We start from the raw sequence: 16,228 nt of genomic DNA on the forward strand, positions 1-16,228 counted from the left end.
GCAGACCCAAAAAGGGGAGCCTGATTTAGAATTTAATGCAATACTGACACAGTAGAGTAGTGTTGTTTTTTAAATGATTTTGTATATATTTAATTTCTTTCACAGTTGCTTCAGCCCGCGAAGCCCCTTCAAAAATCTAATATGGCCCTCGTCTCATAAAGTATGGAGACCCCCAACCAAGCTATCCCAAGACAAGTGATGGTTGTGTAGACTCAGCCGCGGGGCCATCATTACCCCCACCCCCTCCCAGGAAGGGACGCGGTGCACTTGCCTCGCAACAGGGACACTTTTTTTTTCTTCCCACTTAACACCTCATAAGACCTTGAATTGAATGGGGAAGAACAAAAAGGTGGCAGTACAGAAGCAGAAAAAAATGCTTCTTAACCACTTTGGGGAAGATCATAGAGCGAGTTGCACAAGACAGACCAGGAGTCATGTCATCAGCACCTACTTCCCCATAATGACAAACAAAGTCAGATTTGGTGGACAAATGGAAAAGGAAGGAAAGATACACCCTAGTTGGAGAAAAGGTGAAAGTTTTTTAATGGAGATTCTGAGTTGTGTGGAACCCAAAACTCCATGTGACCTTGTAGGTTGAACTTGCAAAATGATCCACTGCAAATGTACAATGCATTATTCTCCACATGACTAACATGAACTGAACCCTGCTACTGTGATCTTAGGCAAATCACTCAAACGCCTTAGGTACCAACCTTGAGACAATGTCTATACCAGCGGTTCTCAAACTGTGGGTCGGGACCCCAGGGTGGGTTGCAACCCTCTTTGAATGGGGTTTTCAGGGCTGGCTTAGACTTGCTGGGGCCTGGAGCTGAAGCCTGAGCCCCACTGCCCAGGGTCAAAGCCAAAGCCCTAGAGCTTCATCCCTGGCGGCAGGACTCATGTTGCAGGCCCCCTGGCTGGGGCTCAAGCCCTTGACCTTCAGCTTTTGCCCCCCTGCCCTGAGCTGCGGGGCTCAGGCTTGGGCTTTGTCCCCCTGACCTGGGGCAATGGGGTTCAGGCAGGCTCAGGCTTCAGTCCCCCCTCCTGGGGTTGTGAAGTAATTTTTGTTGTCAGAAAGGGGTTGTGGTGCAATGAAATTTGAGAACCCCTGGTCCACACTCTGTAGTAGGGTTGTGATTTCTTGGATTGTGTGCACATACTCGCGCTAGCTGTCATTGAGCTATCCCAAGTATAAATAGCAGTACCACCCCAGTAGCATGGGGAGTGGCAACAGAGGCCCAGTTGAGCAGCACTGGCTCAGCCGTGCCTCTGCTGCCACTACCCATGTGACCGTGGCTACACTGCTATTTATACTCACACTAGCTTGATGAGCACTAGTGTGAATATGTCTACACGAACAGGGAACTGACCCCCCCCCCATCTCATAGTGTAGACATAGCCTTAGAGACTGATATAAAACCATGGCAGAAGCCCATCGCCTAAATATTTGGAGCCAAGGACAGCATAGGGGATGGAAAAACGGCAGAAATTATACCATTACGAGAATCTTAAGAATTAAAACCCCAATCTCTTTAATCTATTTCAATGAATCACTGAGCGGCATGAGTTATCCAAAGCTAATTTTTCACACAACACAAAATATGCTCACAAAAGAATTCAGAATAAGAAATGGAGACCTGTCAAAATGCAAAGCCTCAAGGCCTAGTTCCTAAAATACACCAGAGGAATGTATAATCTCCAACTGACAATCTTTTTTTCCCCCCAGGAGTTGACTAAGCATCATATTTACAGTTCTCAAAATAAAATTAGTGTGCACTTGGTTGAGTAGTGAATGGTTCGCAAGGCTTTGAGAAGTTTAAAGATGACTTATGATTTATCATTCCACATTCCCCAAAGTTACATTTCTATAGCTTTTCATGATTTATACAATCTGCCAGTGAATCGTGACTACAAAGTTTTGATGAGATATTGTTTAAACTTTGAGTAGAGACAAAGCATTTTATGGCTTTAGAAATCATGAAGCAGATGTAAAGATCCTACTGTACATTTACAAACCATTCCGTATAAATCTAAAATAAAATATACTGCATGCAACACGTTGAATGTCACATAGAGTCCATGGAAAGAGGCCCAAGAATTAAATTATTATATTCTCCTTTAGAACAATTTTTAATCAATTAAAAAAAAATCGAAGAACCAGGCATGTAAAAAAAATCTCAAGATTTTTTTTTAAAGCCCTGACTCCTGCACTTTACAACATGGGGGGCAGGCTCCTGTGCCCAAGGAAAGCACCTACAGGGGATTTTTGACCTAAGAAACAAGAATATGGTATATAAAGCACTATTATTTCAGAGCTTCAAAATCTTCATTTATAAATCAGGCTCCTTAGGGATGAAATAAAATGTTGTACATAAATACTATTTACTGATGATTCAACACCGTAGATGTAAATGTTTTTGTAAGATATGTACATCTGTTGTAGGCCTGATGCTCCAATTTAATTTTTAGAACTGAAACTGTTTGACAGAATGCAAAAGTAATGGTTTATAAAATCAACTCCTCCAGCATTTCTGATAAGATGTTCATCTGAAGACTGAGATAAATCTGGTTTATTAAAATTCTGCTGTTTTTAAAGATGCCTCTGAATATTTACATAAAACACACCATCAGAAAACTGATATTTTACTTACAAAAATGCACAAAATGATCTATGAACCCACATATACAGACTCAGACAGAGCAATGATAATTAATGTTCATTTTAATAGAGAAACATGACTACAGTATCACAGCTAAAAAAATATATATATATATCAGAATTTATCAACAGCTACCACAGTATTGAATGTAAGATAAAGCAGTACTCTATATTAACAGTAGGAAATAATGACAGTATCTCTCGGATACTGAGAGGTATGGTAACTTTTTGGAGACGTTCACTTTCTCATGGAGATTGCTATACCTTATATTTAATGGAACAGCTGGTGTTATTAGCTAGTGTTTTAAAGGATAAAAGCTCACCTTGCTAGCTGTGGTGTCTCTTCTGCCTTCTCTTTGGCTGTAGAGGGGCAGGGGGAGATCCCAAGTGGGGGCAGCTAGGAGATTGCTAAAACACACTTCCCCTGGTTTTCCCTCCCTCTTCTTGCCGCTTTTACATATGAGGAAGAGAAGGATGCTGCTACTTTTTCACTCCCTCTGCCCCTTCCCTCCCCCCCGTCCCACTCCCGCACGTGATGGGAAAGGCTATTTCACATGGCGTCTAGGTAATGATGACCGTTCTGCTGCCATTGGACAGTGGACCCATGAGTGGCAGCTGATTAGCTCTCATCAGCCAGGGTCAGAGGATGGGGGTGGTTACTGCCTGATCTTGCTACTGGACTCTGCAGCCATTTTGGACTCTGTTGCAGCCCAACCCTAACCAAACCTTATCTACTGAGTTGGATCTCTTATGACGACAGGGGTTTGGCTGATTGGCAAACTTTGTTTGGGATCTGGAAGCGATTTTTCCTGCATGGGAATATTGTCAAGCTGCCATGTGGATTTTTTCACCTTCCATCCATCATCTTGGAGGTCCAGTTTTGGGACTTTAAAAGAATCCAGTGTGAAGTGTCTGTTACCCAATGGACTGCTTGGCAAAGGCCCAGAGACCTGAACTGAACAGTAATGGGGTATGTCCCCACCTCCTATGCAGTTTTGGGCTCCCCTCCTCTCATCTCTCCAATATCCTGTGTGGAAGACAAGAATGGTTTCAGCTTTGGCTTCTAGCCAGGGATCTTGGGCAGGCCTGAGGATGTAGAGGGGGCATTGCCCTCATATCCACCTTCACATTTACAGAACCTGGGGCCCTCGGTTCCCACTTGAAATCTGCACTGGAACAGTCTTGCTGGTTTGTGGTTCCCCATTTGTTAAAGGTTGTGGCCTCTGCATTTACCCATACTATGGCATACACATTTCACTGTCTCCACATTCACATCAATAAGTTATCTCACACGTTACAGTTGTTTTCTTCCAACTAGGTCAAAACACACAAATCTGTTTTCCTCTGACTTTTAGTCCTTTATCTGAGTATACCTAGTAGAATAAAGAGATTACCCACACTGCCTGAACAACATAACAATAACTGCTATTCCACTCCAAAGCCAAAAAGTGCACAAAATGATTATATATCAAGTACTAAAGCATTTACACTGTAGCAAGCAGTAACGTCACAGGTATGGTACTTATCAGCATCATAATACTGTTATAGGCTGGTTTGTCAAAAGGATAGGAATTTAGTTTGCTAGTAATAAAACAGTTTTCCATTGATTCAAACTGAAGTATGGCACTATTTCACTATATCAAAGCAACTAGCTACACATACATAAAGTAACAGCAAATAATGTCCTTAACATGAATATACACATATACATCCACATGTACACATACATAAAATTAAGAAAATAGGAGAAAAGATTAATAGTTTGATTTTAAAAGGTCGCATATTAACTAAGGTACTTTTCTTACCTTTAACCTCCCCATATCCTGATACTTAAAGCTTTTATTTTTTTCAGGCATTACAATACTAATCTTAGCTTTAACAATGTTATTTGTAACTAATGTTCTACCAATAATTAATCTCTTTCTACTTTTCTTTTGATAACCAGAGTCCCAAAACAGTCAGAATTACACTGGATATGGAACCAATGTTTCCTTTTCTCATTCCTGCTCCCCAGACCCACTTTGCCTTGTCTGCTTTTCTTATGTTTCCTTCTAATTCTGATTCTGCAAACATCTGTTAAAAAATTACTTCATGTATGCAAATAGTTCCACTGATTCCAATGGGACTACTCACATGTGCAATGATATTCACATGTGTATTTGTTTGCAGGATAAGGGGCTTTATGCTCTGATCCTGCAATGAGCTCTGAGTAGTTGGGCCCCACATCCACACAGGACCCAAATAACTCCAATAGGGATACACAGACGTCGGGATCCACCCACACAAAGCTCATTGCACTCTTGTGGCCATAGACTGAAAGTGCTTTGAAACAGATTCGGTGTCTTCTTAACTTGTCTGTAAGGTACTAAATTATTCACCCCAGTAGTACCATATTAATAAATTCAATTCTAACAACAACTTGTTTGTGATCTAAATGTTTACTTTAACTATGGTATCTAATGTGCATAATGACTGCTTGGGTTGGGGATATGGTGGGGTATGCCTATCACTGACAGCATGTTATAGGGTATATTTGGTTAATGTTTTGCTCCCCTGACCAGTATATTTTCTTCTGTTTTTTGGCACATCCAGGAGTAATCTTGAAATGTACATGTCTCAATCTGAGGTTAAAGGACTGTTTAAAAGATCCTGACCTGAATATCAAAAGAACATTTGTGTTCAGCAGGGATAGCTGGTTTCTCTAGGGGAGAATAAATAAAAGAGGCTGATTATATAGGATAATATTTAATCAGAGAGGGTTGATATACAATGTATTGATTTATGCATTCTTTACAAGTATTTTCTCTTGTTGTGGGATAGTTTGTAAGTGGCTTTATGTGTTTGTCAACAACCTGGGCAGTAAAAGTTGGAAAAATATAGCTTTTCCTGCATGTACTTGCAATTTGGAGCTCTCTCTAAGAGAAGCACAGCTAAAAATGTTTTTAGATTTGGTGATGTGGGAGATTATGTGAATTCTGACCATAAATCTTGTGGCTTTCTTGGAAATGTAGTTAAGTAACTGAGTGGCTATTTTATTACAGGTATTTATTTGTAATGGTTAAATGGTGGTTTTAGTGGTTTTACTAAGATGAGTTTTGTATTCATGGTGATGATAAATTAGTTGCTATATTTGGAACACATGCAAATTAAATTGGGTTGTTTTTTAGTGGACAAGAATATTTTTGAATGGGTGATCATGGGTACTCTCTGCCTATATAGAATGTTGAGTTCAGCAGCCAGACACCTTTTATCAGCAGGAATCAGTTACTATTACAGGTACCAGGGGACAATTTAGAACCCTGGTTCTACCATTAGGCTGTCAGAAATATTATGGCTCATTCATGGTGAAAATGAACAGATAAAATACTTCTGCTCAGTTTCAGCAGTTATTTTTGTATTTTGCCTTCTTTATTCTTTTTAAATTAAACTTTAAATAACTGTTTTCTGGTTCATAAATGTGACATTGAAATATGTCTAATACTGCAAAACTGAACTTTAATTAAAAATATTTATAAATACAATTTACCACCACATGCAATCATATTAACCAACAGTTTGCCATTGTTTTCATCCTTCAGACTACTTAGTGATAGATGGACTCCATCTGTAACATTGGGAATGTTAACTTCAACAAAACTTTCTAAAAGTGGCCACAAATTTTGTGTGCCTCAGTTTTAGGACCCTCAGCTTGAGACAGATGTGCTGATCCCACAATTTCAAACGTAGTGACTGGGGACCTGTGTGTGTTCAAAAATCTTTCAAAATCAGGGTCTAGGTGTCTAAATTTGGGGCACTTAAAAATGGAGGCACCCAAAATTAACAAACACTTCTAAAGATTTTTGAAGTCCTTAAATTCGCTGTATGTATTTGGCCATCTGAAAAACTAGAATAATTTATGTCTATTTATCCAGGAGACATGTTGTAAGGATTAAATAATTAATGGACCTAACAAAGTCCCATTGTTTAGGTCAATGGAGAGTTTTAGGTATGCAAGGAACACAGGATCAGTCTTAGTGGCCCTGATCATGCTTGCACATGTGTTTAACTTTACACCCATTAAAGTTAATAGGAATACTCATGCATTTATAGCTAAGCGTGTGTGTAATTGTTTGAAGGACTGAAGCCAACGTTTGTAAAGTGGGTTGAATGTAGCGCTATGTAAGAGATAAATATTATGATTATCATTGTAGTTCAGTTTCAATGCAATACTTGACTGGATTTGGCAGTTCAAGACAAAGTAATTAAAGTAGATCCAAGTATCAAGAGCACGGCTCTCATATTTCTTTGGCTTTATCTCTGTTAAATTTCTGCCAGATTTCTGTCACTCTCTATAGATGATATCAGTACAGGAATGAATATTGTAGATAAAACTATTTGACACTTGTTGTTTTGTTGTAATTTTGTACTAGGAAGTGATATATTCAGGGTTTGGGGCTTTTCCTTAGTTATAATAGAAAACATGAATTATTGAGTATTCATATTTCCTTGAATAGGAAGAATGTTATCATTTATGTTGGGCATGTCTGAAAGTATATAACTGTCCGCCTGCAGATACTGAAGAAAAAACAGACACCCTTCATACTCAAGGGCCCTCATGCCAATTTGCATGCCGATTAAATAGCTTTTTAATTGCCGTTAAATTATGCCAGCTAAACTGTGATTTCATGCAATTATTAAGCTGTAATGACATGCAGTGAATCATTTACTAAGATTTAGAAATTGGAACAAAAAGAGACAATTAATTCTAATCCTCAGATTCAGCTAAATTATGTGTCACTGGGCTTTTATGAATGTGGTCTGATTGCTTTGTTATCATTTATAAATTATACAAAGATTTTTTGACACCTTGAAAAAACTTGGCAGCAATAACCCTTATGCAGACATCTGTGTGCAAAGCTCTTAGGGATTTCCTAATACCATGGGGACGGTTTAAGGGAAGCAAATGAATTGGTGAAAATGAAGGGTTTATTTCACCCTCTCCTTTCAGCAAACATCATGACTGTTCTGATTATGTACAATAAAGTTAATTATTGTTAATACTTAATATCAGATTCTTTCTACATAAGAAAATACTGTCTACTACTCCGAGCTGGGGCAGGGAGTTAGGGTGTGGGAGGGGGTGAGGGCTACGACTCCGGTTCTGGGCTCAGGGGTGGGGTTGGGGACGAGGGATTTGGGGAGCGGGAGGGGACTCCGGGTCGGGGTGCATAAGGGGGTGTGGGGTCGCGGCGCCGTGTACTGCAGCTCTAAGGAAGTGTCTGCCAGGTCCCAGTGGCCTCTAGGCAAATGGGCGGCCAGGCGGTTCTGCACGGTACATGCTGCCTTCCCAGCTCCTATTGGTCCCAGTTCCTGGTCAATGGGAGCTGTGGAAATGGCATGGGGGCAGTGGCAGTGCATGGAGCCTCCCAGTCCTTGGCTGTCCCAGGCCCTAGGGCTGTAGTGGGCAACCTGAGGCCCCCAGACCGCACGCGGCCCGTCAGTGTAATCCACTGGGGGGCTGCAAGACAGTGTTTACATTGAATGTCCGCAGGCACGGCCGCCCGCAGCTGCCAGTGGCCACGGTTCGCCGTTCCCAGCCAATGGGAGCTGCGGGAAGCACCGCGGGCCGCAGGGACACGCTGGCCACTGCTTCCTGCAACTCCCATTGGCTGGGAATGGCGAACTGCGGCCACTGGGAGTTGCGGGCAGCCGTGCCTGTGGACGGTCAATGTAAACAAACTGTCTCACGGCCTGCCAGCAGATTATGCTGATGGGCCGCATGCCCACCACTGGCCTAGAGGCTGCAGGGACCTGGCAGATGCTTCCAGGAGCCACGCAGAGCTAGGGCAGGCAGGGAGCCTGCCTTAGCCCCAGGCCCCCGCTGTGCTGCCAACTGGACTTTTAACAGCCTGGTCAGTGATGCCAACTGGAGCAGCCAGGGTCCCCTTTCAACTGGGCATTCCGGTTCAAAATCGGACACCTGGCAACCCTAGGCAGAGGGCAGGAGCAATGCAGCTGCAGAACAGCAGGGGTAGGGGCACCTGAATACACGCCACTGTGCACGGCCCTTGATTCACTCCTGGGCAGCTGCATGAGTGCACAGCTTAGGGAGAACACAGCTGGGAAGAAGGGGAAGGGGAAGAGGAAAGGGTCCAGCTGGGTGTAAAACAGTTTGCTGGAAGAGACATGGCAAATAGGCCCATAGGACCAAATAGCATTCAAAAGTTAGCGTTTCCCCTCCCCAGTATCAACCAATTCAGAAGATCAGCCTGTTTGTCCACAACTAAAGATGATTCTTGGCCCTAAACTGAACACCATATCCAATCTGAATACATTCAGGGTGAAGTCCTGGTCCCACTGAAGTCACCAGCAAAACTCTCACTGGTGGACAGGATTTTATCCTGAGATTTTTGGAATGCTCAGAATTGGGATCTGAATTTTGTGCCTTGAGCCCATCACTATACTAACTAATACCTACATTTAAATAGTGCAACTTGATACTGAGTGACAAATTAAATTTACAAACCAGAAAGGAAGTTTTTCCTAATGATTAGAGCAAGGTCTGTGTGCTAAGAATTCTGGGTTCTATTCCTGTCTCTGCCACTTATTCTTCCTCTAACCTCTATGTCTCTGTTTATCTATCTGTAAAATGGGATGATACCCATATGATAGGGATATTGTGCGTCTTCATTAATTCAAGTTCTTGAAGTGCTTTGGCGGTCCATGAATGAAAAGCACTATTGTCTGTACAAAATATTATTATATATAATAGAATGAGTCAGAGAGGAAAGATAAATAGTAAAGAAATACATATATAATTAAGAGTATAGGCACGATAAATAAAAAACAAAACCCAAGGATTTGTTTTGTTTTTATTTTGCAGCTTCAAGACAATGGTGGTTTCCTACATAACTATTCACAAGTTTTAATATAAAGAATATTGTTTGGGTTGTTTTTTGTGAGCGGTGAGGTAGTTTGAAATTATGTAAGCATAGCATAATAAGAAATGTGTTCAGACTCATATACTTAATTTAAACATAAATGCCTTTGATCTTGAAAAAGATAGATTTTTTTTCTAATCACACTCTAGTGATGTTAGACTTTATGTACATAGTGACCACTTAATATAGTCAAACATGATATTTTTCTTGATCATCTGGCATAGCATGCTGAAATATCAAGCATATTGCTTTATTACATTCTCCATTGTCTAACTAATCATACTCTTCTTCTGACTGGTAATAGACATTCCTCAACCATTAGACACCTTCTGTTCTCAGTTCTGTCCTCATAGAATATCAGGGTTGGAAGGGACCTCAGGAGGTCATCTAGTCCAACCCCCTGCTCAAAGCAGGACCAATCCCCAACTAAATCATCCCAGCCACGGCTTTGTCAAGCCTGACCTTAAAAACCTCTAAGGAAGGAGATTCCACCACCTCCCTAGGTAACCCATTCCAGTGCTTCACCACCCTCCTAGTGAAAAAGGTTTTCCTAATATCCAATCTAAACCTCCCCCACTGCAACTTGAGACCATTACTCCTTGTTCTGTCATCTGCTACCACTGAGAACAGTCTAGAGCCATCCTCTTTGGAACCCCCTTTCAGGTAGTTGAAAGCAGCTATCAAATTCCCCCTCATTCTTCTCTTCTGCAGACTAAATAAGACCAGTTCCCTCAGCCTCTCCTCATAAGTCATGTGCTCCAGCCCCCTAATCATTTTGTTGCCCTCCGCTGGACTCTTTCTAATTTTTCCACATCCTTCTTGTAGGGTGGGCCCCAAAACTGGACACAGTACTCCAGATGAGGCCTCACCAATGCCGAATAGAGGGGAATGATCATATCCCTCGAACTGCTGGCAGTGCTTCTATGTATACAGCCCAAAATTAGCCTTCTTGGTAACAAGGGCACACTTTTGACTGATATCCAGCTTCTCGTCCACTATAACCCCTAGGTCCTTTTCTGCAGAACTGCTGCTTATACACTCGGTCCCTACTCTGTAGCAGTGCATGGGATTCTTCCGTCCTAAATGCAGGACTCTGCACTTGTCCTTGTTGAACCTCATCAGATTTCTTTTGGCCCAATCCTCCAATTTGTCTAGGTCCCTCTGTATCCTATCCCTACCCTTCAGCGTATTTACCTCTCCTCCCAGTTTAGTGTCATCTGCAAACTTGCTGAGGATGCAATCCATGCCATCCTCCAGATCATTAATGAAGATATTGAACAAAACTGATCCCAGGACCAACCCTTGGGGCACTCCGCTTGATACCAGCTGCCAACTAGACATGGAGCCATTGATCACTACCCGTTGAACCCGACAATCTAGGCAGCTTTCTATTCACCTTATAGTCCATTCATCCAGCTCATACTTCTTTAACTTGCTGGCAAGAATACTGTGGGAGACCGTATCAAAAGCTTTGCTAAAGTCAAGGAATAACACGACCACTGCTTTCCCCTCATCCACAGAGCTAGTTATCTCATCATAGAAGGCAATTAGCTTAGTCAGGCATGACTTGCCCTTGGTGAATTCATGTCGACTGTTCCTGATCACTTTCCTCTCCTCTAAGTGATGGCATGGATTGCACCCTCAGCAAGTTTGCAGAATTGATTCCTTGAGGACCTGCTCCATGATTTTTCCAGGGACTGAGGTGAGGCTGACTGGTCTGTAGTTCCCCAGATCCTCCTCCTTCCCTTTTTAAAAGATGGGCACTACATTAGCCTTTTTCCCGTCGTCCGGGACCTCCCCCGATCGCCATGAGTTTTCAAAGATAATGGCCAATGGCTCTAAAATCACATCCGCCAACTCCTTTAGCACCCTCGGATGCAGTGCATCCGTCCCCATGGACTTGTGCTTGTCCAGCTCTTCTAAATAGTCCTGAACCACTTCTTTCTCCACAAAGGGCTGGTCACCTCCTCCCCATGCTGTGCTGCCCAGTTCAGTAGTCTAGGAGCTGACCTTGTTCGTGAAGACAGAGGCAAAAAAAGCACTGAGTACATTAGCTTTTTCCACATCCTCTGTCACTAGGTTGCCTCCCTCATTCAGTAAGGGGCCCACACTTTCCTTGACTTTCTTCTTGTTGCTAACATACCTGAAGAAACCCTTCTTGTTACTCTTAACATCCCTTGTACTCTTTAACTTTGACCCTCTCTTATATACAGATAATATCAAAATGTTTCTCTTCTTCATTAATTTCTGGCTCTGACATAACTGATTTCAACTCAATATATCCAAAAATGTTTTAAATTGATAAGAATGCCACAACATTCAAAACTCAGCCATTTCTCTCTCTCTCTCCTCAATACATTAAAGTTCATATATATTTAAATGATTCTATTTCACAAGAATTGAATCCTAACTTGTTTGAAGTTTGCAAAAGAGCTCTAGCTTTGTGGGTTTTTTAAAAAAAATAAATAATGTAGGCTTCTTGTACATCTAATGTTGAATGTGCTGAAAATTCACAGAATTATCTTAATAAGACAATTGTAGCACAAACACAATTTGAAAGAACCAGATCATTACTGGGTATTAAACAGAGACAAGGCATTTCTTCACAGAAAACTTGAGGTCTTAGAAAATTTTGCGAAGTCAAGCCAGACTTGTCTTCATTAAATGAAGTAACAATATTTTATACCTAAATAGTGTGCTCCTGTCGCTGGTTCTGTGCTCTCAGATGGAACAGATATTGTTACTTTGGGACCAACAAATTAATATCAGTGAATAATGAACCAACGATGAAAATCCAGGGGAACTATTTTATTAACTGACAAGAAAATTTATATTTTTACATTGTCTCCAGACATGAGCAAATTGATCCAATGAGAAGAAAAATGTCTTTCTGTAGTCAGAATTTCTGCCTCCAGGTTTTCATGCATTAGTTTTGTTTCCTGTCAAACATTACAGGATTTCATTTACATTTTGAAAAGACTAAATAATTTTCATTATCACAGCTATATAAAAAGATCTAATTGTCTTTTGAAAGAAGTGGAAATGCTACAGGGTTTAATTGTACCTGTGTATGACTGAATGCATCTTCCCTGCCCCTCTTCATTTTAGGATTTTTTGGATAGTTAAGCTTTTATGCCAATCTGTCAGGATGATGTTTGTTTGATATTTATTTTTTATTTAAGCCAGAGGAAAGGAATAAGTACTACCAGTTTTGTCTTCAACTTTATATGTGTCCTCAGTGTTTTGAGGGTTTTTGTACAAAGCTATTTTTTTAATAGATGAAATATATACTGCTTCTCAAATGTCAACCTTGTTATCTGTGGGAAGAAATTACATATTCTGTAATTTTTCTTTAAAAAAAAAAAAACCCACAACAAACCAACCAACCAGCAAACAAAAAATGTTCCTTAAGCTGGGAAACTTTTTTCAATAATTTTTAGGAGCTTTAAGACTAAAGAGAAACCTGCTGTTTGATTTGTAATTAAGGAAAACATTTTCCTTTGTTTTCTTTTAGAAGGATAGGTCACAATATTGGCATGCAGAGGTGCCTTCTCAATTATGTAAAAATAAATAAGATGAAAATGAGGGGAATTTCAAACACTGTTACAGATCAGACTTACTGGTACATGCCATAGTTGGTGGATCTTTCTCAGCTCTGAAGTAACCTTTTTCACACTGACAGACAAAAGTTGCTTCTACATAGGTTAAACTGTGTGGAGGGCACTTGGAACACTTTATATTCCCAGCAAATGCTTTATAGAATCCTGGCCTGCAAGCTGTAAAAACAAGAAAACAATTATTCATTATTATCAATAGGCTTCTTTCATACATACAGTATGTTCAATGCATTTCCAATGCACCTTCCTTTTCTCTGTGATCTAGATACAGAATACATTATAATCAGAGTATTAATCCTGTACTTGGCTTAATCTTCAGATATATGGACTGAATGAAAAACATCACTAGTCTCAGAATTCCAGGCAGGACAACAATGAAAAGAGGCAAACAGCTCTCAGCAATTTACAGCTGGATTTTAGTCAGCACTGCTGTTAGGTAACTGTTGTACAGAAGTCTCCGGGAATATCACACAGTGTAGAAGCAAGTTGTATGATGTATGCTAGTCCCATCTATCAGTAAAGAGAAAAAGTGGGGTAGGTCATTATCCATTAAGGTATTTCTATGGTCCCCATTACTGAAATAACTGAACACCCTGAAGTCATCAACATATTTATTCTCATAACACCCTTATGAGGTAGGGATGTGTTATCTCCATTATAGATGGACAACTGAAGCACGGAGATGCTAAATAACTGGCCAAAGTTCACACAGGAAGTTTGTGGAGGAGCAGGGAACTGAATCCAGTCTCCTAAATCCCAGGCTAGCACCTTAATTAAATTCCTCTCGTGGTAACTGTGACGCTGGCAAACTAGGTGCCAGCTTTTGCCAAGTCTGTAAGCATCAGCTGAACACTGACAAATTCATAGCTGGAAACAAGAGCAGCTCACCTGTCCGTTAGTATTGTTAAAGATAGGCGTTAGGCTTGTAAGGATGTGTTTAGCATTTAGACTCTATGAAATGCTTGTAAATTGCTGCATGCATTAATCTCACTTGAAATGTTTGTATTCCATGCTACAACATAAAATGTGTTTGTTTTATAATGGTAAAAATGCCTGCTCTAAACTTGTGAACTCAGATGGCAAGAGTGGCTGCCCCTCCCTATCTAGGAGGGCTATCAGAATTAAGTGGGCCGTTGTAGGACAAAAGCTTTGTTGATTAGCCCATCCGCCCATTGAGAATTACATGCAGAAAGCCTGGTCCCATTGGTCTGAATGCTAGAAGAGGGAAATAAAAATAGCTGACAAAGATTTTTCATTTCTGCTGTTTGGACTCTTACAAAGGTTGGAGCTAAGAAACAAATAGGCAGAGATCCCCAGGGTCAACCTGAGTTAGTCTTAAAAAGACATTCAATGCTGACAAATTACGACATCTCTGTCACCTTTTGGAACCAGAGAATGAATTCATTTGTGTATATGTGTTGCCTGCTTTAACCTGTAAATAACTCTCATTTCTTTTTCCTCGTTAACAAATCATTAGTTTACTTTGGGATTAGCTACTTGCATTGCTTTTTGGTGTGAAATCTAAGATAAAACTGATCTGGGTAAGTAGCTGGCCTCTTGGGATTGGGAGCAACCTGAATATTTTGTGATTTTTGGTGTATGTGACCATTTATCATTAAGTCCAGCTTGCCTGGGTGGTAAGATAGAAAGGCAAGCCCACGAGGCTTGTCTGTGACTCCATGGTAAGTTTGCTACAGTGATCCAAGAGTTCACATTTGTTACTGGGTTGGTTAAAACTAATGGTACAATATACCACCAGTTTGGTGTGTCTGCCCTGCTTTTGACTATCTGTCCTGAGGCAGCTACTCACAGTTGTGAACCACTTCAGACAGCGCAACAGTAACATACGTCTGATTTCAACAGGCTTTTTTTCCCCCAGTTTTGGCTATTTACATGGAACATTATCTTAGGCCCAAAGCAAATAATGCTACTGAGAAATCTTAAATAAGCCACCAAAGGTACAAGAGAAACCCAATTAATGAGAAATAAGGGAATATATATATATGTTATTAGACTGGTATTGTTGAGGCTGCTTTCATTGAATTCAATGCTCACCGGTGTAGGGAAAAGAATATTGTAAGCAGAGGCGAAAGTAAGCCGGGACGCTGTACCGGACCAGCTTCCCTTTAAATTGCCACCAGAGCCCTGCTGCCGCTTCCCCAGGGCTCCGGCAGCAGGGCTCAGGAGGCGATTTAAAGGGCTCAGGGCTCCGGCTGCTGCTACCACCGCGGGCCCTTTAAATCTCCACTGCCTCCGGCAGTGGGGCTCTGGCGGCAATTTAAAGGGCCTGGGGCTCCAGCCGCCGCTACTGCCCCGGGCCCTTTAAATCTCTGCCGGCTCCAACAGTGGGACTCGGGCGGAGATTTAAAGGGCCCGGGGCTCCAGCTGCCGCTACCATCCCAGACCCTTTAAATTGCCGCCAGAGCCCCACTGCCGGAGATTTAAAGGGCCGGAGGAGGTAGTGGCGGCCGGAGCCCTGGGCCCTTTAAACGGCCCCCAAGCCCTGGGGCTCCCAGCCGCCTCCACAGCTGGTAGCTCCGGCAGTGATTTATGTTGTGTAAAAGTGGACCATGATCTTGCACTCTAGGGCTTCACCCTATACTGCTTGTGGCTATCAACGGGTCTTGAGAGTGGCTTTTCTGGGGCACTGATGATAGGCAGACTGGGGTGGAGATCTTCTATCACCATTCCTTTTGATCACCAAAAATTGCCTTGTAGGTGCTTATACATTATTACTATTCAGTCCAACTAGCTTCTCCTTATGAAAAGCATCAGTCCCCACGCTTGTGAACATACCAATTCAATAGCACAGTAATAGCTATTTAAGAAGTCTCCTCCCCAAGGACCATTCTCCCAAAAATTAATGTAACACATTTATCACCTAAATTTTAGGATCTTTGGTTGCCCACTTCATTGTCTATTGTGTATAATGATTTAACCCCATATTGACCGCTTCATTTCAAGTGACTGCCTCCCTCATATGTTGCCCCTTCTGCTTAGCAATTTGTCCCAATGTGTATTTAGCTCCGATA

The 16,228-nt window shown here is 41.5% G+C and overlaps 1 protein-coding gene across 1 annotated transcript in view; it reads right to left on the reverse strand.

Annotated features, from left to right (window-relative positions):
* The window catches only part of EPHA6 (EPH receptor A6), an 833,227-nt gene that overhangs the window by 381,523 nt on the left and 435,476 nt on the right, over positions 1 to 16,228 (reverse strand). The window contains 1 exon segment of the mRNA XM_043538468.1: positions 13,200 to 13,355. Within this exon segment, the coding sequence (XP_043394403.1) occupies positions 13,200 to 13,355 (156 nt within the window).

This window comes from Chelonia mydas, chromosome 1, assembly GCF_015237465.2.
Source record: "Chelonia mydas isolate rCheMyd1 chromosome 1, rCheMyd1.pri.v2, whole genome shotgun sequence".
Lineage (NCBI taxonomy): Eukaryota > Metazoa > Chordata > Testudines > Cheloniidae > Chelonia > Chelonia mydas.